Source organism: Taudactylus pleione, unplaced genomic scaffold, assembly GCF_031769625.1.
Source record: "Taudactylus pleione unplaced genomic scaffold, aTauple2 ptg000335l, whole genome shotgun sequence".
NCBI classification, from domain to species: Eukaryota; Metazoa; Chordata; class Amphibia; order Anura; family Myobatrachidae; genus Taudactylus; species Taudactylus pleione.
Window position 1 is genome coordinate 240,576 of NW_028284736.1, and position 26,776 is coordinate 267,351.

Genomic DNA, 26,776 nt, shown 5'->3' on the forward strand with positions numbered 1-26,776 from the left:
CCCCTCCCAGTACAGAACAGGGCCCACTCACCTGTGCAGTACTTACCTTTCTTCGCGATGGCCGCTGGGCACCGCTCCAGTCCACGCAGTCTTCACTCCCACTATTCCGCGCGTAGACGCTGCCTGGATCTAATCAGTTCCAGAGCGGCAGGCGCAGGCTCCTCTCATCGCGGGTGAGATCAGAGGCTTGTGATTGCTTCAGAGACCAGCGTTGCCAGCTTTAAAAGAAGTAAACACTGCCCGTGGCAGGGGTGTGGGCCGCATAATATATATATATATATATATATATATATATATATATATTACACACACATATATGTGAGCCCACACTGTTGGGCCGCATAAAATGTTTATTCGGGCCGCATGTTTGACATGCCAGTTCTAGAAGGTGCTAGATAATTGATAAGTAGAATCTGATTGGTTGCTATGGGCAAAAACACACACTTTAGTAAATAAGTGTCAGCAAGGTAGAAATGTTCACACACAGGGTTAAATATAATAGCCTTCGAAATGTTGCCAGTTTGCTTGATGCTTTAAAGGGGCAATCATTTAAAAGGTAAAATCAGGTTGGTTTTGGCCTTTTAAATGATTGCCCCTTTAAAACAGTCAGACTTAACAGCAATTTGCCAATGAAGGCTATTACATTTAGCCCCAAATAATGAATTCTCACTTCCCCCTGATAAGCCACACTAACAGATTTACCTCCCCTATCTAATGTATCTGCAGCAACCACATTGCAATCACCACCTATAACAATATCAGTGTAATGAAATGTATACAGCTGTGCAATAATGCGTAGGAAAAACGTCCATTGTATTTACCGGGCTCATGTAAGCTGCAAAGGAAACATTTTTCCTTACCGATCTAAGCCCTGATTCAGAGATGTACACTATTCCGATGTTTACGCAGTTGAGCGATAATCGGCAATCTGCACGTGCCTCTGAGTCGCACGGCGCAGGCGTTAAGGTACATTACCGTAGTCACTCGCAGTGATAGACTCGCAGTGTGATTGACAACCAGGGAGTGTTTGGGAGAGGCAACGGGAAACGCAGGCATGTCACAAGCGTTTTAGGGGCATCACAGCCTGCGCCGTAAAGGCGCATATTCTGCGTGACCCCACAGGGCTGCTCAGAAGTCTGGAAGGATAGCTGCGTCCATTTATGCAGATGCTTGGATTCGCAAAGCTGCAGGAGGGCGTCTCAATACAAACCCCAGCGTCTGCGACATTTGCATATTATTGCACAGCAGCTGCGTACGGGATCACATTAGCCAGCGGTGTATGGCGCAGCATGGAAAGTACATTGTGCTCATTGGGCCTAATTCAGAGCCGCTCGTAAGCGGCCTCTCGTTCGCTCCGAGCGATGTTTGCCCAACTGCGCATGCGTACTGATCGTTATACACATGCGCGAACCAGTCAGTGCGGTCGAAATTCATGTGCTCGCAAAATAGCGAATGCCTGATAATTTGAGTGACAGAAAGAGGCGTATGTGGGTGGTAACAGGGGAAGGTGCTTGAAAACGGGGAGTGGAGATCCGACCGCAGGCGTGCTTAAAGGTCAAAACGGGCGTTTTATGGGTGTGCATAATTAAAACAGCAGCGTCATTGACCACCTCACTGGGTTATTTTACAGCCAGAACTGCTCGCAAGATTGTGGTAGCAAAAACCAACCACAAGAATAGCGAGCAGTTCATACGCGGGTCGATGTACTCGATTAATCTAATAGCGGACATGACGTAGGATGCGAGCGGCCAGGGGGCGTATTTTTCCAAAAAACGGCCGCAAGTTTTGTTCGCTCGTTCAGACATAGAGGCGTGAACAGACCGCAAAGAGCGAACGGTTCATTAGAATAGCCAGCCCTATTTTCTGGACGAGCGAGCGCTAATTGCGTCCGGCTCTGAATCAGGCCCATTATGCGTTATGTGCGTCCCTAGTAAAAGAGCGACATTCGCCTTGACTTTAAATAAGTTGGAATTCTTTTTCGTTTAATGGGACAAGTGGATGCCACCCGCATTAAAGGAACTCATTTTCCCACCACTCATAACCCATTAGAGGAGATAGAAAGAAGCATTTACAGTACATTTACCATTGCAAAGGCATGAACAGGGGGCAACATAACCAAAGGGTCATTCCTTGTGCGCTTTTTTAGCTACGCCGGACAGACAGTCCATTAGTGATGGAGTATTATCATTAAACATCCGAACTATACACAGGATCCTCCACCGTCTATATCTTCAATTAGCAGCAGACTTAATCAAATGAAGGCAGTAATTGGCTTAGTATAAAAGACTGAGAGGCCTATTTATCAAGCCGGTTTTTATTATCATGCAGAGACGACAGTTAAACAACAAAGAAACTTCCTGCAAAAGGCTGACCCCAATGACCAAAAAACAAAGTTTTTCGGAGTTTGCCTAGAGGCTTATTAGGATCCAGCAGCCTCCAGAGTGGGAGCATGTAGTATCCGCATAGTTAGAAGTATCATGGTTATGCAGCAACATCCAAGTGCAGGCGATACTACAGAAAGCTCCTGTAAAAGACTTATTAGCGCTGTAGACCGCAGTACCTATTATTCTCAATGGGGACTGCAGTTTGAGCCTATGCATCAAGCTTTATAAAGTGTAGCTTTAGGAATATGGCCCAGTGGGCTAAGACCATCTTCATATGGAAATGACAAAGACTGTGTGTGCTGGGCTGTACTGCACAGTGACAGTGTGTTATAGACAGCGCTGTCCCTGTATACAATATTTATAATGTTAAAGATGGTTACACACCTCAAGATAAGGACAGGTTACTTACGTGCCGCTGTCGGGATTTCCTCCCTTCGGGCTGTCGCCGGCATTTCAGTCCCATTACGTATTAAACATGCGTCCCTCCAGGTGCTGTGGCACTACACATCCCAGCACCCTCTGCAACAGGTTTAGCATGCCCTAACAGTAAAACCATGGCACTGCATACTGGGATGTGTAGTTCCACATGTTGAATAGCCCTGGTTTATAGCTTTGACAAGCAGTAGGCAGTGTATGATATTAGGTGGTGTACAGTCACAGCATTCATCATAGATGAGGCTCTAATGTCAGTGTCCCAGCCTCTGATCTTACACCAGTTCCCAAACTCTATTCTCAAGGCAACTTAACAGTCCAGGTTTTAAAGGATATCCATGCTTGAGCACAGGTGGCTTCAACAGTGTCGGTCCAGGAGAACCAGTACAACTTATCCTCTTAAGTAAATAGGACTATTTTTAATGTGAATGCTATAATTTTAATGCAGGGCTGATTGCGTGTCAAAAATATCCCTATTATCTGATTGCAGGGAAATAGATTAATTTGTTAAATGGGAATCTTATTAACTTAATGCAGGGACTGATTGAAGAAAATGAGACATAATTACTAGTTACGAAGTGAATATTGGGCCTGATTGTCAGCGTACAGTGGTTATTTTTGGTTTAGATTTCCAGTGGTTGAATAGTACTTATTGTTTTCTGAACAGGTCCCCAACATACCAGGATGCAGACAAGCAGAGACTGAGGATAAGACACAAGTAGGTGGTGGTAAAAACTGCAAAAAAAAAAAAAGTATGAGAAAGACAGCCAACAGTCCAGACCCTGGCGAGACAATCCTGCATGGACAGTCTCTACAATTGTCACACTGCCCCCTGTCAGCTGTGCAGAGTATTGCTAGGGTAAGAGACTGGAGAGCAGCCTAACACTGCCTGAAGGAATAGTCACAGCATGAGAGTAACCACGTGTAATTTATGCAGGAAGGACCATGAATACTACCAGCTGCATTCTTTGGTCTAAGTGCCTGATTCAGACCCGCTCGCAAGCACATAGCAGGTCGATGGTCGGGTGTGCGCGAGCCTCGGAGCGAGTGAAAACTTCACTCGCTCGGGGCTCGCAGCAGAACGGGGCGGCTGTCTATGTTGATCGACAGCTCGCCCCGTTTTGTAGGCGTGTCGGGGGGTGGCTGCACAAACGGAGGCGTTCCCGAAGGAACACCTGCCGTTTGTGGACGGCCCTACTGACATCACACGTGATGTCAGTAGTGAAATTCCTGCTCTATTAGAGCAGGAAGTTCACTGGGGCTTGCAGTGGACGAGACCCTACCACAAGGGTCTCGTCGCAAACCCGATGGTCGCGATAATCGCAACCATCACCAGGCTGCCCACACAAGCTGTGGGTGTTCACCCACAGCTATGCGAGCGGCCTGGAGGTGGATTTTTTTTTTTTTTTTAAATCCGTCCTGATTCAGAGCGAGTGCTCGCAAATGGCGAGCGCCTCTGAATCAGGACCTAGGTTTGCACCTCTGATTCAGTGCTAAATTACCACAAGTAACCCAGCATCAGTGCCAAACTCCAACATTACAGGCCACAATGCCTCAATGTCATTAATCATAGAAAAGGAGGTGAGCTTCAGCAATTAGAATAAGCATGTAATAAATAAATATATAAATAAATCAGCATGTAATAAATATATATTTTTTTATAATAAGATTTAATTAAAATTACAACAATTATATAACAGGTAGCCCAAGAAGTCAATGAGATTGCTATATACAGTATCTGTAAATGAAAGCCAAAGTTTATTTAAAAGGAGAAATTAATTTCAGTCCAGTTATTCCGATTGTGTTGTAATGTCTATGTTGGGTATATTTACTGACCTCAGACTATATACAGGCACAGCCAAAAGGAAGGGGGTGGGTGTGAAGGACATGGGCTGTTCGGGGGATGTGTAACCATGGCCCACATGATGATGCGGCCAGGCCTCCTCAGCGATTCAATGATACCCGAGTGGGGTGAGGGCATGCCCCTACTTGGCCTTACCACCCCCCTCCCCGCTTCCCTAAGTCTATCAAGTATTGAGTCCCACTAGTTACTGGGCAGAGCCGCTTTGCTCACTGCTTGGCTTTCACACATAATAAAGTCTGCGTTACAACGTCTGGAGAGGTTGTACTCATTGCCTGATGGACACTTACCACAGACAAGGCCCAGTAACGATTACAGTGAGCAGAGGCTTGTGGGAGGAAGGTTACTGTATTGGTTAGAGCAGACATTACAACACACTAGAAATAACTGTTAGTAACAGAATTCTGCCTGACAATGGGCCTGATTCAGACCCACTCGCGAGCGGCTGTACGCTCGCAAGTGGGTCGATGGTCTGCACTGAGCATGCGCACGACGGAGGGAGCTCCGTCGTGCGCATGCGCCAGACACGACGAGCGAAGGACTTTCCTTCGCTCGTTGTGTCCGATCAAAGGGGGCGTGCTGTCAATGTTGATTGACAGCACGCCCCCTTTGGTGGGCGTGCCGGGGGCGTGCCTCCCTGACGGGGGCGTTCCCACGGGAACGCCTCCCGTCAGAAGCCGGCCCACTGACATCACTAGTGATATCAGTGGGAGTGATTTTGGCTCTGATAGAGCCAAAATCACTCCGGAGCTTGCGGTTGAAAACCTCAACCGCAGGCTCCGGCTCGCAATTTCGATGGTCGCGATGGTCACGACCATCGCGGCCATCAAAATGCACGCTCGTATAGCCTGTGGGTGGTGACCCACAGCTATACGAGCGTCCAGGAGGACGCTCCATGAAAAAGGAGCCCGGCCCTCATGCAGAGCGTGCGCTCTGCTCAGAGCGTACGGCTCTGAATGAGGGCCAATGTCCCTTGTTATGTAAGGATGAAACGCACACAAATGCACCACAGTGAAACCTCGTTACATGACCCATGAGGATATCGCAGCACCGTATACTTAAGCTGGCCACACACTAGACCAAACTTACATCCAACCAGCCAACTTGTTGATTGGTTGGAATGAAAGTCTGGAAACGTATGGGAGTAAAGGATGATAGGCATTTTGCTCCTAAACGCAAGAAAACAGATGAAAATGGTCGTTCAGACAAGTTTGTTAAATGTTTGAGCTAAACTATTTGTGCAAACAACAGTTTTGGTCCATTTTCCAGCGTTTGGGAGCAAATTGCTGATTGTATACCTTACCAGATTTTCATTCCAACCAATCAACTAGTTGGCTGTTGGACAGATAATCTTTAGATGTGTGGTAGTATATACCGTGATAAGGGAGATAAAAAACGTAAAGCACATCTACTGTAATACAAAACATATTGTGCCAATGGGTCACGCAGGACGTTTATATTCTCATACAACCAGAAAGTTACACACAGCAATCAATGTAACATTTTACCAGCAGAAGTACTGTGTGTGACAGGGACACTATGGTGTGCCCGCCCGTGGGGAGCTATGCAGTTGTGTGCCCGCCCGTGGGGAGCTATGCAGTTGCGTGCCCGCCCGTGGGGAGCTATGCGGCTGCATGAACTACCATATCACTATAGCCGTACTGCTAGGAAAGTTACAATGATACGGTGGGTGGTCGTGGTCCCCGGCAGGCAGAGGGATGTGCATCCACGCGGTTGGCTTTTGGTTTACACTGAAGAACAGAAGCTGGGAGAGTCCTCTTGTGTTCCGTCAACAGAACGGTCCTCTGTAATGTCCTTAGGTCCTTCATTCCTATTGTAACCGCACACAAACCATGTACAAGTAATCCTAGTCCTCTAGTGTCCAAACATTTATCCATGGCTACATTATAAATGGTTGCCAACTGTGTCTTTGATATTGATTGCAGGAGTTGGGCCAACGTGAGTCCAAATATATCCCCTCTCGGGCCGGTAAGGGAGGGTGGGGAAAGGTGATGAGCGGGACTTGAAGTATTCAGAGGGGGCATGACAGACAAAGTCCAAACAATCCATTTTCCGTGGAAGATCTTCATCTGGTCCTTGAGGAGCCAAAACAACACACAATCAGACTATTGGTGACACCTCCCTCATAAATCACACACTACAGGGCAAACAGCAACATATAGAGATAATACAGTTTAGCTACACAACAGAGGTCACATAACATTGTACTAAGTCTAATGGACGCACAGCGGAGGTCACATAACATTGTACTAACTCTAATGGCCGCACAGCGGAGGTCACATAACACACTGTACTAACTCTAATGGCCGCACAGCGGAGGTCACATAACACACTGTACTAACTAATGGCCGCACAGCGGAGGTCACATAACACACTGTACTAACTCTAATGGCCACACAGCGGAGGTCACATAAAACACTGTACTAACTCTAATGGCCGCACAGAGGAGGTCACATAACACTGTACTAACTCTAATGGCCGCACAGCGGAGGTCACATAACACACTGTACTAACTCTAATGGCCGCACAGCGGAGGTCACATAACACACTGTACTAACTAATAGCTGCACAGCGGAGGTCACATAACACACTGTACTAACTAATAGCCGCACAGCGGAGGTCACATAACACTGTACTAACTCTAATGGCCGCACAGCGGAGGTCACATAAATAACTCTAATGGCCGCACAGCGGAGGTCACATAAAACACTGTACTAACTCTAATGGCCGCACAGAGGAGGTCACATAACACTGTACTAACTCTAATGGCCTCACAGCGGAGGTCACATAACACACTGTACTAACTCTAATGGCCGCACAGAGGAGGTCACATAACACACTGTACTAACTAATGGCCGCACAGCGGAGGTCACATAACACACTGTATTAACTCTAATGGCCGCACAGCGGAGGTCACATAACACACTGTACTAACTAATAGCTGCACAGCGGAGGTCACATAACACACTGTACTAACTCTAATGGCCGCACAGCGGAGGTCACATAATACACTGTACTAAGTCTAATGGCCACACAGCGGAGGTCACATAACACACTGTACTAACGCTAATGGCCGCACAGAGGAGGTCACATAACACACTGTACTAACTAATAGCTGCACAGCGGAGGTCACATAACACACTGTACTAACTCTAATGGCCGAACAGCGGAGGTCACATAATACACTGTACTAAGTCTAATGGCCACACAGCGGAGGTCACATAACACACTGTACTAACGCTAATGGCCACATAACACACTGTACTAACTCTAATGGCCGCACAGAGGAGGTCACATAACACACTGTATTAACTCTAATGGCCGCACAGCGGAGGTCACATAACACACTGTACTAACTCTAATGGCCGCACAGAGGAGGTCACATAACACACTGTACTAACTAATAGCTGCACAGCGGAGGTCACATAACACACTGTACTAACTCTAATGGCCGCACAGCGGAGGTCACATAACACACTGTACTAACTCTAATGGCCGCACAGAGGAGGTCACATAACACACTGTACTAACGCTAATGGCCACATAACACACTGTACTAACTCTAATGGCCGCACAGCGGAAGTCACATAACACACTGTACTAACTCTAATGGCCGCACAGCGGAGGTCACATAACACACTGTACTAACTCTAATGGCCGCACAGCGGAGGTCACATAACACACTGTACTAACTCTAATGGCCGCACAGCGGAGGTCACATAACACACTGTACTAACTAATAGCTGCACAGCGGAGGTCACATAACACACTGTACTAACTCTAATGGCCGCACAGAGGAGGTCACATAACACACTGTACTAACTCTAATGGCCGCACAGAGGAGGTCACATAACACACTGTACTAACTAATGGCCGCACAGCAGAGGTCACATAACACACTGTACTAACTCTAATGGCCGCACAGCGGAGGTCACATAACACACTGTACTAACTCTAATGGCCGCACAGCGGAGGTCACATAACACACTGTACTAACTCTAATGGCCGCACAGCGGAGGTCACATAACACACTGTACTAACTCTAATGGCCGCACAGCGGAGGTCACATAACACACTGTACTAACTCTAATGGTCGCACAGCGGAGGTCACATAACACACTGTACTAACTCTAATGGTCGCACAGCGGAGGTCACATAACACACTGTACTAACTCTAATGGCCGCACAGCGGAGGTCACATAACACACTGTACTAACTCTAATGGCCGCACAGCGGAGGTCACATAACACACTGTACTAACTAATAGCTGCACAGCGGAGGTCACATAACACACTGTACTAACTAATAGCTGCACAGCGGAGGTCACATAACACACTGTACTAACTAATAGCCGCACAGCGGAGGTCACATAACACACTGTACTAACTAATGGCCGCACAGCGGAGGTCACATAACACACTGTACTAACTCTAATGGCCGCACAGAGGAGGTCACATAACACACTGTACTAACTAATGGCCGCACAGAGGAGGTCACATAACACTGTACTAACTCTAATGGCCGCACAGCGGAGGTCACATAACACACTGTACTAACTCTAATAGCCGAACAGCGGAGGTTGGAGAGACTTCAAACCAGTGGTCAGAAAAGCGCAGAAAATCCATCGTACCAAGACAGCGCATCATCCACTGTATGGTGGGAATAGGGGAATTGTATTTATACATGTGAACATAATTATGGTGATTTATCCAGATAAATACCTATGATATAAGACGCTGGGTCAAAGTGGTCCTGGGGACTGGAGAGAGTAGGAATAAGCCAGGTCAGAGCCGCACTCTTCTCACAGTACTGGTCCTGAACAAAGCCCCTGATCTGGGCATAATATGTTTTCCCATCATCCTCATCAATGACTGAAACCACATCACCGACCTGATAATACAGTCCCTGCAGCAAGAAGCAGATATGAGTTACAAACCTACTGTACCAACTCTAATGGCTGCACAGCAGAGATCACATGACACACTGTACTAACTCTAATGGCTGCATAGCAGAGATCACATGACACACTGTACTAACTAATGGCTGCACAGCAGAGGTCACATGACAACTGTACTAACTCTAATGGCTGCACAACAGAGGTCACATGACACTGTACTAACTATAATGGCTGCACAGCAGACGTCACATGACACACTGTACCAACTCTAATTGGCTGCACAGCAGAGCTCTGGAGAATAGTAAGGCTGGGGACGCACTGAGCGATGTGTATCGGTACGATATGTCGGGCCGACAGACCGACCTATTGTACCACGGGTACACACGAGAACGATGTTCCATCCCTCATTACCTGCAATGGGGCCGCATGCGATATCGTATGCTACCATGGGAGTGCGCATATTGGCCGTACACAGTGAGTGATGCGGCTGATATGTTATTCAGATTCGGCTGGAAACAACATGTCGTGCCGATATCGTCTCAGTGTTTACCCAGTTTAAGATACTGGGAATTATCATACAGAAACTCTCAGATATGGACCCTTACATATATTTACATTTTTTTAAAGATTGGTAAAGATCAATAGTATGTACCGGTCATTGCTGTAGTTGGACTATATTTATTTTTATCTGTATTCAGTACTTTACTATTTAATGCATAAGGATCATCTTTATATAGTTGCCTCCCTAGTAAAATTGGGGTTCGTCCAGAGTTGCACGCTACTCTGTTTTGCCGATTAATCTTGCGCATTTTATCACTGTGCGAAGCTCCATGGCATAGTGTAAGCAACTATAAGCTTGGGGGATTCAGCATCTCCTATTTCAGCTGGATGGTTGACACTGTGCAGCAAGGGGACGTTAGTACGTGGACTAAGTGTCCTAAGGGTCTGTCACTGGTGTGTAAAGAGTCATTGCGGTCTATGCAGAGTTAAGGGCACGCAAATGATCCATCCGATATCTCACTGTTTAGAACAGCGGTGTGGAACCTTTTTTCTGCCGAGGGCCATATTGATATATATAACATTTGCAGGCCCGATGCCGGCCACGCCCCCTCTGTGTGATGTCACACAGAGGGGGCACAATCGATCGGGTGATTACAGCAATGCCCGGAGCATCCTGAGGATGCACTGGAGAGCTGTAAGGGCAGCGGTGTGACCGTCTGAAGCGTCCTAAGGACGCTCCAGGCAGCATTGCTGCATAGATTCTGGCTGCAGGGTGACATTCTAGGCACCCTACTGTCCAGATGAGTTTAGCAGAAAAAAGCTCAGAGGGCCAGACCAAATGATTCTGCTGGTCTTATACAGCCCCTGGGTCTGAGGTTTCCCCATCCCTGGCTTAGAACATCATTTTATTTCATTTGAGATACATCAGACCTACCGTATGTCAGAGTAAGCTCTCACTACAGCCACCTTGTGGTATTTTGTTAGAATGTAATTCTTTTTGCAGAGCCACAGAGATTCTCAGATGCAGCTTTCTAGCCCGCTTACTGCTATTTGCTTTTGATTGATTTGTGATTAAAGTTTTTTTTATAGAAGTCTACTAGTCACATGTCCTGTCATGCTTTGCATGCTCTGAAGTTTATTTTTTTTTTTATAAATTTGTATTAATATATTTTTTATATATTCATATCTTTTAGATGTACATCCCAATATTTCTCCTGCTTGGGAATTACAGTACTTGTTTTGTCGTCCTGCTTTTTTAGTGCATGAAAGAAAATGTGCGATTGGATCAGCTTCAGCCTTTGTTACCAAATGACCCCCAATATCACAGACAGTAGTCCATGCACAAACAGGTAATGGTGAGATTATGTACAATGAAATGGCTGCAGTCCATGATATTAGCAGTACCGTGCTCTTCTATTCTAGTCTTCCCAGCCGGCAGTTTAATGCACACCTAACTTCCAACCTAGGGCCATATTCAATTAGCGGCGAAAACTGCAGTTTTATTTCACCCCCCCCCCCAAAAAAAAATATGTAAAAACGGCACGCAGGCGATAATGGAGAAAATAAAACTGGAGAAAAGTTTTCTCCATCCCAGACCGAGAGAAAAAAAAATGCAAACTGCCTATTTTTTGTCTAAAAATGTGGAGTTTTCCTTCAGAAACCTTTGGACAACCCCCCTACCCTAAATGATAAATTACCCCAAAACATTTTCGGAAGTTGCGTACTTTGGCGACAAACGGCCGTGCAAATCTTGGGCTGGAAAAAAAAAAAAAAAACGTTGAAAATGATCGAAAGCTATTTTTTTTTCCCCAGGAATTTACTTGTTCCACATAAATTTGAGGTACGTTAAAATGGGTGCAAGTAAATTTTCGGGTCGTAAAAACGGAATTTTAAAAACCGTTAAGAAACCACCTGCTGCGACCGCGTACGATATTTAAAACACTTCACGCATCCATACTGGCCCCCCTGAAAAATCAGACCCAATACGTTAAAACCATTTTCAACATTTTTTTTTTTTTGCACAAAATTTACGCGGTAATTTTTCGCCAAAGTGCGCAACTTACGATTTTTTTTTTCAGTAATCTATCATTAGGGGAAGGGGGGGGGGTGCCCACAGGGTTCTGAAAGAAACCCACACATTTTTAGCCAAAAATATGGATTTTGCTTTTCTTTTCGTCTCGGATGAAGAAAACTTTTCTCCAGTTTTTTGGCGAAAAACGTCCGCTTTCGCCAATGGCGGAAAACACGTCCGTTTTCGCCGCTAATTGAATACGGCCCTTACTTCCAGAAAATATATCCTATCCTGCCATCTCTTAGCTCCATCAAAAAAACTCCTATATCCCTGCGATACAGAGAATAATCAGAGAAAATGTCACATGGTACATTTGATTGGTGACCAATCAGTAGGCATTACATACCTTGTGGAAGATAGATTCTGACGTCACTATTGTGGACACGGCTTCTGGAGCCTTAATGGGCTATTAAACAGAAAAATAAATAAAGTCAATACATTTGAAATAGACATCAGAACAAATTTATTTTACAGGTTTTGGGCCTGATTCAGAGTTGGGAATAGAGAGAGAGAAAGCATTTAACTGTGTACCTGGACAAACCATGTTGCAATGCAAGGGGTGTAAATACATAATTTATTTTTTGCATGTAGGGTAAATACTGGCTGCTTTTACATGTAGCCCACAAATAACAAGAGATATGGTAAGAACTTACCTTTGTTATCTCTGTTTCTACGAAGTCCATAGGGTCCACAGGGTTGACCTTGGGGGGTATAGCTGGATCTGGATCCACGGGCACCACGCAGTTAAAGCTTTGCTGCTCCCAGGATGCACTTGGGTCCGTCCTCCTCTATACCCCGCCCCGGCCACAGGCACCTCAGTTGGTAAGCAGCTAAGGCCGGAGGAGGAGACTAAACAGAGAGAAGGAAGACTGGAACACACAAGAAACCATACTCACAGAAATGGGAGACGGAAAACCGGTGACCAGCCACACAGCCCATTTGAAGCCAGGTGCGTCAGGGCGGGCGCCCTGTGGACCCTATGGACTTCGTAGAAACAGAGATAACAAAGGTAAGTTCTTACCATATCTCTTGTTTTCTACTTCAGGGTCCATAGGGGGTCCACAGGGTTGACCTTGGGGATGTCCCAAAGCAGTTCAACTAAGGGCGGGGACGCTCCTGTGCTGAAAGGAGTACCCGGCGCCCAAAGGATGCATCCTGAGAGGCGAAGGTGTCAAACGCATAAAACCTCAAAAACGTCTGAATTGAAGACCAAGTAGCCGCCTTACACAGCTGAACAGCGGAGGCGCCACGTCTAGCAGCCCAAGAGGGACCCACAGAACGAGTGGAATGAGCCTTAACAGAGGCTGGCACAGGTAAACCCTCCTGCGCATAAGCCTCACAAATAACTGAACGAAGCCAACGGGCTATCGTTTGCTTGTTGGCAGGCCAACCCCTCTTGTGAAAACCAAAGAGGACAAACAAAGAATCCGACTTCCTAACCGAAGCAGTCCGGTCCACATAGATTCTAAGTGCCCGGACCACATCCAAGGAAGCCTCACCAGCCGAAAGATCAGGTGACTGAAAAGCTGGCACAACAAGTTCCTGATTAATGTGGAACTTTGAAACCACTTTGGGCAAAAACTCAGGACGCGTGCGGAGCACTGCCCTGTCCTGGTGAAAAATCAGAAAAGGAGGGCGACAGGAAAGCGCCCCCAATTCTGAAACCCTCCTGGCCGAAGCAATTGCCAGGAGAAAAATGGTCTTAAACGTCAGCCACTTGAGCTCCACCGACTCAAGCGGCTCAAAAGGAGGACCCTGCAAGACCCTCAGTACCACCGTCAAGTCCCACGGAGCCACCGGAGGCACGAAGGGAGGCTGGATCCTGAGAACACCTTGGAAAAAGGTGTAAACATCTGGCAGTGTAGCAATCCGTCGCTGAAACCACACGGACAAAGCAGACACATGAACCTTCAGAGAGGCCAGGCGTAAGCCGAGGTCCAAACCCGATTGAAGAAATTCCAAGATTCTGGAAACCCGGAACACCTGCGGATCATAGTTTCTGGATTCACACCACTGAAAATAAGTGCGCCACACCCTGTGGTAAATCCGCGCGGAGGCAGGCTTGCGTGCCCTAAGCATGGTACCAATCACTGAACTGGAGAAACCCCTAGACCTCAAGACGGCTGTCTCAAGAGCCACGCCGTCAAAGACAGCCGACCCAGATCCGGGTAAAGGCAGGGCCCCTGAGACAACAGGTCCCGACGCTGAGGAAGAAGGTACGGAGCGTCGATGGAGAGGCACCTCAGATCGGAGTACCAAGGACGTCTGGGCCACGCCGAAGCCACCAGCACGAGCGTGCCGCCGTCCTGCTTGAATTTCCGCAGAACCCGAGGAAGTAAGGATATCGGAGGAAACAGATACGCCAGGTGAAACGTCCATTTCACCGACAGAGCGTCTACCAGACTTGCGCCTGCGTCTCTTGTCCTTGACCCGTAAACGGGCAACTTGTGATTGTGACGGGAGGCCATCAAGTCCAGCTCCGGCAGCCCCCACCTGTCCACGAGTAGCTGAAACACCTCTGGGTGAAGCGACCATTCCCCGGGATGCACATCGTGACGGCTGAGGAAGTCCGCCTCCCAATTGAGGACTCCGGGAATGAAGACTGCCGAGATCGCTGGAACGTGACACTCCGCCCAAGCAAGAATGCGAGACACCTCCGACATTGCTGCCCGACTGCGAGTTCCCCCTTGGTGGTTGATGTACGCCACCGTGGTGGCGTTGTCGGACTGCACCTGAACCGCCCTTCCGTGAAGAGCGGGGCCGGACGACTGCAGGGCCCTGTACACAGCCCGCAGTTCCAGGATGTTGATGGGGAGAAGTGCTTCTTCCGCGGACCAACGACCCTGAAGCGATAATGAGCCGGTCACTGCCCCCCAACCCCGAAGACTGGCATCCGTCGTGAGCAGGACCCAGTCCGGGATCCAAAAGGGGCGCCCCTCGACCAGATGCACCGTCTGAAGCCACCAAGCCAAAGACTGCCGAACCTCCGCGGACAACACCAGCATCTGAGAGCGGATCCGGTGAGGTAACCCGTTCCATTCCGATAGAATCAGCCCCTGCAGGGGCCGGGAATGGAACTGGGCAAATTCCACCATGTCGAATGTCGACACCATGGACCCCAGAACTCTCATAGCTGAATGGACCGACAGGCGGCAACTGCTCAGGCAACTGTGTATCCGCAGCTGCAGGGAGGAGACCTTCTCTGGAGTCAGGAAAATCCGCTGCTGACGAGAATCCAGCAGGGCTCCCAAATGAACCATCCGCTGTGATGGAATCAGGGAGGACTTCTTCCAGTTTATCAACCACCCGTGTGCTTGAAGACAAGCAATGGTCAGGTGGAGATGTCGAAGAAGCACCTCCGGGGAGCTCGCCAGCAGCAGAAGATCGTCCAGGTACGGCAACAGACGTAGACCCTGACCCCGAAGGTGGGCAGCCATAACCGCCATCACCTTGGTGAACACCCTCGGAGCCGTGGAAAGGCCAAAAGGCAACGCCCGAAATTGGTAGTGATGGTTCAGGATAGCAAACCTCAGATACCGCTGATGTGCCGGTGCTATGGGCACATGGAGATAGGCGTCCTGGATATCGAGGGAGACCATATAATCCCCGGGTTCCATCGCCAGAATGATGGAACGTAACGTTTCCATCCTGAACCTGGGAACTCTGAGGTATCTGTTCAGAGACTTCAAATTCAGGATAGGGCGATGAGAACCATTGGGTTTCTGTACCAGAAACAGAGTAGAATAGTACCCCGTCCCGCGCTGAGACTGCGGAACGGGAACAATGACCCCTGCTTGTAGCAAGGATTCTATAGCTACCTGAATCTGACCAGCTTTGGTCTTGTCCAGAGAAGGACTCGTACAAAAAAACTGGTGGGGCGGCCTGAACCGAAAAGACAGGGCGTACCCCTGAGAGACTACTTCTCGAACCCAGGCATCCGTGGTGGTATTGTGCCAACACTGGGCGAATTGGAGAAGTCGGCCTCCCACTCTGGGGTCCCCCAGAGAGAGGCCCGTCCCATCAGGCAGCAGGCTTATCCTCCTGCTTGGAAGAAGGGCGCCGAGCACTCCATGCCTGCTTCTTGGGCTTGGGTGCGGCCTTGGTCGCCGAATGTCTCGGGAAGGACTGGCCCTTGGCCTTACCCTGAACCCGAAAGGACCGAAAGGCAGAGCTCCTCACTTTAGCCGGCGCAGAGGCCGAAGGGAGAAAAGCCGACTTGGACTTAGCCAAAGTATCCACTATTCTGTCCAAATCCGGACCAAATAGTAAATCACCATTAAAAGGCAAGGCCTCCAGACCCTTTTTTGAATCTGCATCAGCCCTCCAGGACCTCAGCCACAGGGAGCGCCGAGCAGATACCGCTGCAGCCGACACCCTAGAAGTGAGCAGGCTGGCATCCAAAGACGCTTCCCCAATATAGGAAGCTGCATCCCGCATCTGTCCCACTAACGCTCTCTGGATATCCGTAGCCTCATCAGGAAAGGTATCCTCCAAGGCATTGGCCCATGCCTCAATGGCTTTAGCCACCCAGGAGATAGCCATGGACGGGCGAGCCACCGCCCCGGAAAGAGAATAAATGGACTTTAAACAAGTCTCCACCTTCCTGTCCGTGGGATCCTTCAAAGAGGAGATAGACGGCAATGGCAACGTCGCGCTTTTGATCAAGCGGGTAACGTGGGAATCCACCGCCGGCGGAGTTTCCCATTTCCTGCAATGAGCTTCAGGAAAAGGATAGTTCGCCGCCAACCTCTTCTGTGGATGGAACCTCTTACTAGGTAATTGCCAGGCCGCCGCCATATGATCCGATAATTGATCAGACAGGGGGAACACAGTTGAGGTCACCTTGGCCTTTTTAAAATTAGGAAACTTCGACCTAGGAGCCGGCGCATCATCCTCAACATGTAGGATAGCCCGCAGCGCCCTAACTAAGGCTGGAACATTAATGGAGGACTTAGCTTCCACCTCCTGCCCCATGACATCAGAGTCAGAGTCCTCATGGATTTCTCCATCATCTGAGGACACTTCCGAGTCCGACAACTGCGCAGCTAGTGAACTCACAACCGGACGTTTAGACACCCTTGGTGGCACATCACCTTGCAACATAGACTGAAACGCCGAGGATGAAGCCGCCAGACTCTGTACGGAGCTGGATAGAACATCCACCCAAGGCGGAGGAGCCGTCGGAGCAACACTCTGCAAAGGCACTACAGACTGACACGTCCCTGGGGAAGACTGCACATACACAGGCAGTCCCGAGTAAGGACCCACAGTCTGGGCCCCGGGGGAAGACCGCAACATTTGTGGAACCCTCGGGGAATGGGGGATGGTGGGCTGCGGTAACGCCCTAGAAGGGACCGCTGATGGGACCGATAACCGGTCCGCAATAGACGCCAGCACCTGTGAAAACATCGCCCAAGGAGGGTCCTGTGATACAGGGGGGTTGGAGGGGCCCGGTACCAGCTGGCACCGCCCGCACAGACCATCCTGAGATAAGTCCTCCCCATCAACTCCAGCAGCACAGCGTCTGCAGGAAAATAGCACAGGAGCCACAGAGCGCTCAGTCTCCTCATCCGACATGATACCGTAAATACACAAGAAATAGGTATCACCAGAGGAATTACGGTTTTAACACCCGCGCACTCACCAGTATGCGAAACAACAGCCCAGATATGGTACTGTGTAGCACACAACAGTATGTGACTGACCCCACAAATACGTGTTTTATATATGTGAGGGTCTCAGAAAAACGCCCTTCCCCCACACACCTGCCGGGCCGTAGGAGAAGGAAAGGGATAGTTATAAGCTGACAGTAAGGAGAATAAGTCACAGACAGGCAGCACTAGCAATAGTCACATACAATGCAGAAAAGTTAGTACTCACTGCACCTTCCGCTACAATCAACCGCCCAGATTCAGTGTCTGGGAGGGCTATAGCGCTGTGTACACTGTCCTTTAGCAGGGGAGAGGTACACAGGGGGACCGGTCCACTTGATACCGCCTGGGAGTCTGCGATGTGCCAGTAAAGATGGCCGCCGGAGACCTCAGAGGAGGAGTGGCCGAGAGATAAGAGCAGCTCAGCGACGCCAGACTCCTAGTTGAAAGGCGCGCTGAGCTGAGGGGAGGAGCCGCTAGACAGGGAAGGCTGCCTCCCCTGGCTAGCAATTAACCCCCGGGTTGCCGGTCCCGCTACCAGCCTGATACCCTGGTGGTCTAGCGGACACGCGGGGTATTCCTCAATTGAGGGGGAGCCCGCCGCCGCCGCTAGCGCCTCCGGTCTGTCCCCAGAGACCGGAGGCTCCTGACTGCATTGAAGTATCCGCGGGCCGCCGCACGCGGCGACCCGCGGCTTACCTGATCCCCGTCGCGTCCGGCAGCAGTCAAGGGAGTCCCCAGAGCCCGGCTAGTACAGGCTCTGGGGTCCCGCCGCGATCCCCAGAGCTGTACTGGCGTCGCGGCGCCAGCGGGGAGAAGGAGCGGCAGCGTGGACGTCCTAAAGGACAGTCTGATGCTGCCGCTCTAAAAGTGTAAAAAAAGAAGAAAAAAATAAAAATTTTCTCTTTTAAAATAAAGCTTAGGGGCTGCTCCTGCAGCCCCACTGCGACAGGGTGACCCGACTCCGGCCGGGCACCAACTAAAACTGAGGTGCCTGTGGCCGGGGCGGGGTATAGAGGAGGACGGACCCAAGTGCATCCTGGGAGCAGCAAAGCTTTAACTGCGTGGTGCCCGTGGATCCAGATCCAGCTATACCCCCCAAGGTCAACCCTGTGGACCCCCTATGGACCCTGAAGTAGAAACTGCACAGCTTTATTATTACTCTACAATTTAGATGTCAGTTTGGATACCTCCCTCCCAAATCTAAATCTCTCTGCACATTTTAAATCTGTACCCCCTGCAGTGTAGCATGGTTTCACCAAGATGATCAGTTGAGAGAGAGATCTCACTCTATTTCCAACTCTGAATCAGGTCCTTTGTTCCAAGCAAATGTTTTTTATTGAAACACCATGAAATCAAAACATACATATTGTAACTGTTACCATAACAGCTGATCACTGAACAAAATGAAGTGTTACATCAATTTACATTTTGTGTTTGTGTATATTTATACAATTGCATATGAGAAAAAATAAATAAACAAACACAGATGTTCCAGAAGCTTGTTAAATATAAAAATGATACTTCTTGTACTCTTATCCATCGATCCAAAGATACATATAGCATTCGAACCATCTATATTAGAAAGGAAAACGGCCGCAGGAAGAAGATGCCAAGGGGGGAGGGGTGGGGGGGGGGGGGGGAAGGAGGCTCAAGTGAACAAAGCATAATCCCTTAAAAGTCTAACCTAATTGGAGGGTCCCCAAATATTATTCGATGACAATACCATTGGGTAAATTTGAATGATTCATAAATTCTATGTCTCTGTGCTGAGGTCAGAGTTCCTATATAGCTCTCCCAAGATAAGAAAAATTTTCCGACACGAGCCTCCTTCTCTTATTGTCTCAATCCAATCAATGTTAAATACATGGAAGAGCTTTTCTTTAAAAAGACGCTATGTAGGTGAAGTTTCAATCCATGTCTGGAGTATTGTCTTACGAGCCACCGCACTAACAATGAGCAGAAGTCTCTTACAGCCCTTCGCCACTCGCTGACAGTTCCGGAAGTATCCCAAACAGAGCTCATATATCAGCGAATGGTACATAATTCACCAGGTGCTCAAGGGCGTATTTCCTTACTCGAAGCCAAAAAGTTCTCAAAAGAGGACAAGACCAAAAATAGTGATACAAGTTGGCTATGGCGGACTGACGAGGGCAAGAGGCCGAAGAGGTCATATCCGCCAGATACTGTCTATGTGGGGGGAAGTAGGCTTTGTGAAAAATATTCAGAAACATTTTTTGATATTGAATAGCTTGGAGTAAATTACGTGATGAGAGAAGAGCTTTGTTAAGAGTTTGCATGATAACGAGGGAATCACCTGCACCCACATACTCATCCCAGTACGCACCACCTCATGTCACATGGGTTGTCATAAAAAGGAATAGTGTATTGATAACGCCTTCTTTGTAGCTGGTACTGAGTGAAGCATAGTATTAAATGTGTTTTCCCAATCCGAATTCGAGAAACATCTAATGACTGAAGCCGCATAATACTAAGAGCCGTATTCAATTTGAGCCGAGATACTTTTTTGAGTCCGAGACTTTTCGCCTATTTTGCAGGTGGAAAAGTATCACGTGCGTGCCCGCTTTACCCCATATTCAACGTGAAAGTACGAGAAAACGGGACCCGGAGAAACTTGAACAGGAGGAAAGTGCTGTCAGATTTGGGGAAATCAGCCTGACACCCCCCAAAAGATGCTCTGACATGGGGGTTCCCTATGGTACCCCCCAATTTGGCTTGCTGAAGGTATTTGGTGTTTTTAAACAGGCTCAATAGCTGCTAAATAGCGTCTTTCTATACGTGGTGCAGAATAGTATTCTGGAATATTTTTTCCTGAAAATAAGTTATCCCAGCAAATTTGGGGTACTTGAAAATGGGGGTCAGCATAATTTAAAGTTGCTAAAGTGAAGTTGAAAAAATCGTGAAAAATCCACCTGCCGCAAGCCCCTGCAATCAAAAAAACACTTGGGGCATACTTGGGGACCCCCCCAGAGTCAAGTTCGCTAGTTTTTAACTTTGTACCCCAACTTTTTTTTTGTTTTTGCCCCCTTTTTCAAAGTGATTTTTTGGGGTGTCCTTAAGTGTTTTTTTCTTTTTAATTTTTGACACAGTTTACCTTTGGGGGACTGTCTGAAGGATGCACGGGGGTTCCTGCAATGTTGCACCCCAAAGCCCCAATTCTGCATTTTTTCCGCCTGCGATTCATAGGCAAAACTTTTTCGCCTAGTACATTGCATTGACTTTCCACCTAGGCGGAAAGTCTTTCAAATTGAATATGTGGTAAAAGCAAAACAGGCGAAAATGACGTCATCGGCGAAAAAGTATCGCGGACCCGGACCTCAAATGGAATACGGGCCTTAGCCTGCAGAAAAGCGAGGGGATGAATACGAAATGAGGGAAACCTCTCTGACGCCTCCTCATAATTAAGTGAGCGTTTCAATGGCATGTTAAGAAACATACCTATAGTAGTCAGGGGCGCCGAGAGGGGGGGGGAGCGGGTACAGATTAGCTGGGCCCGGGCTTCCTGAGGGGCCCAGTGGGGGCCCGGCGCCACTCCTCCCCCCCCCTCCCCCTCACAGCAGCCCAGCACACAGCGTGTGCTGAGCTGCAGTTGGAGACTGCTCGTGGCTGCTGAGCAGTAGCCACGGCAGTCCCCTATGCCTGTGCGGGGGAGCGATCACACTGATCGCACCCTCCCTGGCTTTGCGCCGGACTGAGGGGGCTCAGAGCGCCCCCTCTTCCCAGCGCGCAGCGCCGCTGCAAATATATTTTTTTTCTCGGCAAGGGGGCGTGGTCACGCCTCCCGCGATTAGGCCACACACCCCTATTACCGGGGCCCGCCACGGCTCTTGGCGGGCCTGATGGGTAGTCAGCCCTTCTTTATGACATTTAGTAAAAGGAAATGCTGCCCTACCTCCCTGAAATTCCAGGTTCCCTATGAAAGGCAAAAATATAGATTTATAAGGAGTTAACTGGCAACAGTGACGAATAATATGGCAGACTCTTCGTGTGGACCATAAGAGGGTTATCTCGTATATGATTTGGAATTTCTGCATCATGCATATGTAGGAACCTCACCAAATTACAGTCTTCTAAAAATGTACCCTCAATTAATGAGTTTGCATAAATGTCTTGGTCATGGATCCAGTCACGGAGACACCTTAATATTGCGGCGTGACTATAATTCAGGATGTGAGGAAAATTAATACCCCCGTTTGCTGTAATTTAATCAGCCTAATTCTTGGGCGTTTGGACTTCCAAATAAAAATTCGAAAGAGAGAATTCAATAAACGTAAATCTTTTTGAGCTAGAAGGAGGGGGTTCCAAGCATTGTCTGCTGGTTGCTAAGTGTCCTTATACTCTGACAAAGCAAAATGTAATCGCAAAAAGGCGTTTTAAAAAAATAAAGTGAAAAGAGAAAATATAAAAGAGGGTCGTGAACGAAATCTAGGTTACGGCTAGTATAGTAATATAGGTTCCAGGTAATGTTAACATTATCCAGCAAAGTTGTGCTGCAGAGCTAAGGACAAATTATTCTTCTCTTTGAAACCCATTTACAGCATTTTAAGCTCTTCTTGGTATTATGATATTTTTTTTTACAGGACTCCCATAGAACAGAAAAGTTATAGGCCGGCAACACATGAATGTATCAGGATCATAGCCGGGGGCATTTCAACCTCCGGATATGGTATCCGTCTCCAGCTGGGTTCATGTGGAATTAATGGTCTATACTCACTTTATTTTATCAAACAGATGATGGATCCACAACAAAATGAAGGTTTAGCACCCCTCCTCCTATCTCTCCAGCCACTCCCCAGTTCTGCTTTCCTCCTCTTCTATATGTCCACCCATAGCCCCTCTAGAATGTAGGCTCTTGCATGCAGGGCCCCCAAACTCCTTCTGTAGTCTCTACGTTATGTAAGGTGCGGTTTGCAGTTATGTATATACCCTAAAAAGAATAAAATGAAGGCCCAGGAGTAAATAGCTTACGTTCTTCAGTTTAAATATATGCCGACGACCTTTCCCTTTGGTAGAAACCTTCTTCTCAATAGCTGGAGCAGACTTATACTTTGTGTTCCTCAGACGGGCAGATCTTCTGTGGATTTCCTGCTTGGACTAATGGCAAAGAAAATCAGTGTCACTATATACAAAGATATGCAAAGCTGTGTAAGCAAGCGATAAACCCCCCCCTTCCCCCAGAAATTAGGTAACGGTAACGGCTCTGGAGCACGCCCCCCCATCCCTTTTCCTATCTCCCCTCCCTCATAACTATTTCATTATGATACCAGATACATCTTAGACCGAGTACACACTAGGCGATATATTGGACGATATGTTGTTTTGAGGCAAACTGGAACGACATTATCATCCACATCGCATAGTGTGTACGCTCAATGGTGCGTCACTCGTCGCATCTCATGTGCTGCACATCAGATGGGAAGATGTCATGAACAATGTAGTATGCATTGTGCAGTGTGTGCGCTCAACCGGAAGACGGCAAGATATACTGGTCCAACCTTTCCTCTGGAGACATCACCTGAACTAACAGTGACCTACACCATGATTGCACAGTGTGTACAGGAGAAACAATGGGATACAACACTCCAGCATGATATATCGTGCAGCCGTTTTGCAGATTGCATGGTGTGTACGCTCTATATCGTATGTTCTGGGATGTAGAGAGAAGGGAACGGCCATCGGCTCTTTTGTACGGCCTTAGAGACTTATTCATTTAGCAATAACTCATGAAAAGAAGTTATTGAAAATAAAAATGTATCCCACACCATAGATAAACATATCATAATAATGATAATAACTATAATACATTACTGACCTGCTTACCGCTGCCACCATTACTCTGCTGGGAGGACGAGGTACTGGCGAAGCCTATCCCACTATAGGTACTGCTTGATCCAGTCCCACCAGTGTAATTGCCAGTGCCCCCAGTGCTGCCTTTCCCGGTGCAGCTGTTGCAGAGGATCTCTCCCTGGCTCCCTTTCTTCCACATGGAAGAGGAGGTGGTTTTGCACATACTGCATGTGGGCTTCAGTCCAAGAGGCATCTGCATTATATATCACAATAACAGTAAATGTATATGGTACTACATTGCTGTGCAACCACAAAGAGCGAAGCAACGCAGTGCGTGTACATAAGCAGGACCATGGGAATGACATGAATGACAAAGTGCTATGTGATCCCTCAGATACAGCCCATGGTACATACAGGAGCGTCACATGACAATACAGCAGGGGTGGGCAATGAGTGGCCCTCCAGCTGCTATTGAACTACACATCCCAGCATGCCGTGCAACAGTTTTAACATGGCTAAATAGCAAAACTGTGGAAGGGCATGCCGGGATGTGTAGTTCAGATTACAGCATAAAAGACGTGTGTGTGTGTGTTACGGTAATTTTACATCATCATCATTTAAACTCCACCCATCGCCTCAGTCTGTGGCGGCAGTACCCAATATTCAGCCTATTGCCCCTAGGACAGCTTCCTGCATAAATGCCTCCCTGCCTACCATCGCAGGTTTTCCTGTGCGTCTCTGCTGGATGAGGCAGAACTTGCAATATAGATGCACACAAATTGTTGTTCCGGAACCCCATGTCGCCTCACTGCGCTGAACTGAACTGAATCCCCCCCCCAACCACACTGATTGGGCAACATTCTAATAAATGTGCGATCAGCCAAGTGTCTGTCGCAGAATATATAGGTTCCCGATGAAAGAATGTTATTGCTGTTCTAAAACACTCAGAGCAGTGGTTCCCAAACTCTGTGGTGCCTCAGCAGCAAATCAAATTATTTATGGTCAATGTAAATATGTGGACTAACAATAGCTCAAACCTGTCACCACCACATAACTGACCCTAAGTATGACAGGTTAGACTAAGAAAAAAGATGTTCTAGTATTCCTGGCTGCAGTCAGAGATCTAATCTAATACTACCTGTATAGTACGGCGCGTGAATTTTGCTGTTTTTCTGAAGCACAATTTATTTCAGTAAATTTTTGGCAGAATTTCTCAAAAACACACCTTTGGCTTAGGGGTGCCGTGAAAACAATGCGGATACTCTTGAGCACAGGTTCTCAAACTCGGTCCTCGGGACCCCAAACAGTGCATGTTTTCCAGGTCTCCTCTCAGAATCACAAGTGAAATAATTAGCTCCACATGTGGATCTTTTCAAATGTTGGAGAGCAATAAATACACCTGTGCACCTGCTGGGTGATCTGGAAAATGTGACCTGTTCTAGGGTACCGTGATTCAAAACTGTTTCGGGACCACTGTAAACACCTATACAATCATCAGGCCGTTCATCCAATATCGTGAGAACGGCTGTTGGATTGTATAGGTGTGTACGCTGGTCCCGATGCAGGAACGTTAGCCGATAAACGGCTTTTAACGCTCCAGCAACGATCGGGAGGTGGCATCTTATGTACGTTTTAATATTTATCAGTTCGACCTCCCGATCCCAAAGATGCCCGTACACACTGGGACATGTCTGCACAGTGTGTACGCCTGTTTTACCCGATCAGTCTGCAATCGAAAAAGGGTGTACCCAGCTTTAGGGTCTTCTGCATTATTGGAGCAGATGCCCTGAGTGCCGTCCTCAATAGAGAGTGTGTGTGTGTGTAAATATATATATATTTTATCATCATTTATATGGTGCTACAAGTGTTTTGCAGGGCCTTACACTGTCTGAAAACAAATAGGTGACAAAAGACTTACAGTACAATACAATACAGGACAATGACATCGAATATATATATATATATATATATATTTTTTTTTTTACCATCTTCTCGGTTACATAGACTAAGGACGGATAAACCCCCAACCTTATACATGTGACACCATAGATAGAGAGTAATGAACTGAGGCATAATGACATCCTATATGTGTATATAGAGTCATCAGTGATGTAACACAGACTACAGCACGCTGTGTGTCACAGACTGGTGGCCGGGGGAGACAGTGTGTGTGAGCGGAGGACGGAGCCCGCCGCAGATCCCATGCTGCTGCGGAACTACAAATACCATCATGCACAGGCTGGCCGGGGAAGGACACTGACAGACCTCAGCGATCTCCGGCCGACCCCGGCGGGTGACTCCTCCCGGTCTCGATGATCTCCGCTAGATGCCGCCACCGCTGCAGGGACGTGACAGACCAACGCGTCCCCCCCGCCGTCACTGGAGTCACTGCCCGTCAACGCTCACACACATACACAGACAGAGAGAGAGGGCAGCAGCGCTGCTGGCGGAACTGGCAATATTCACATCCGGGACACTCAGCTCCGCCAACGTTGATTGGCTAGGAACGCTAGTGACGTAAGGTTGAAGGGAGGAGCATGCGATAGTGGCTGCAGCACGGTTACCTGACCGCCAGGGGGCAGCCTCTGGGTGCGTCATACACAGCTCATTATGACATCACAGTGCGCTGGTCTGTGGTACATGGGAGGCAGAGTAACGGTATAGAACGGTCATTGGGTAGGACGCTGCTCTGCTGTATGTAACTATATTGGTTGTTTTTTTACTGACCAGATAGTACTGTATATAGCTCTATAGTACTGTTTGTAACTGTATATAATTTCCTATGACTAGATATTACTGTATAAGTGTATATTACCTCCAATGACGAGATATTAGTGTATATTACTGTATAACCTCCTATGACTACATATTACTATATAAGTGTATATTAACTTCAATGACGGGCTATTACTGTATATAGCTGTATATTACCATTTGTAACCGTATATTACTTCCAATGACTAGATACTGTAAATTAGTGTATAGTACTGTATATAACTGTATTGCTTCCAATGACTAAATATTACTGTATATTAGTGTATAGTACTGTATATAACCTCCTATGACTAGATATTACTGTATATTAGTGTATAGTACTGTATATAACCTCATATGACTAGATATTACTGTATATTAGTGTATAGTACTGTA

The 26,776-nt window shown here is 47.7% G+C and overlaps 1 protein-coding gene across 2 annotated transcripts; it reads right to left on the reverse strand.

Moving 5' to 3' along the window:
* Positions 1-4,467: 4,467 nt before the first annotated feature.
* GATAD1 (GATA zinc finger domain containing 1) lies at positions 4,468-26,102 on the reverse strand. Of its 2 annotated transcripts, none has more exons than XM_088443855.1 (6): positions 25,892-26,102; positions 23,652-23,879; positions 22,808-22,933; positions 12,514-12,573; positions 9,420-9,603; positions 4,468-6,773 (listed from the first exon to the last, which is right to left on the reverse strand). In XM_088443855.1, the coding sequence occupies exons 2-6, from the start codon at positions 23,877-23,879 to the stop codon at positions 6,583-6,585; spliced, it is 789 nt and encodes a 262-aa protein (XP_088299981.1). In that variant the 5' UTR covers positions 25,892-26,102; the 3' UTR covers positions 4,468-6,582. The 2 variants fall into 2 exon arrangements, with proteins under 2 accessions (XP_088299981.1, XP_088299980.1); XM_088443854.1 differs by having other exon boundaries at positions 25,853-26,102.
* Between the last annotated feature and the right edge of the window lie 674 nt (positions 26,103-26,776).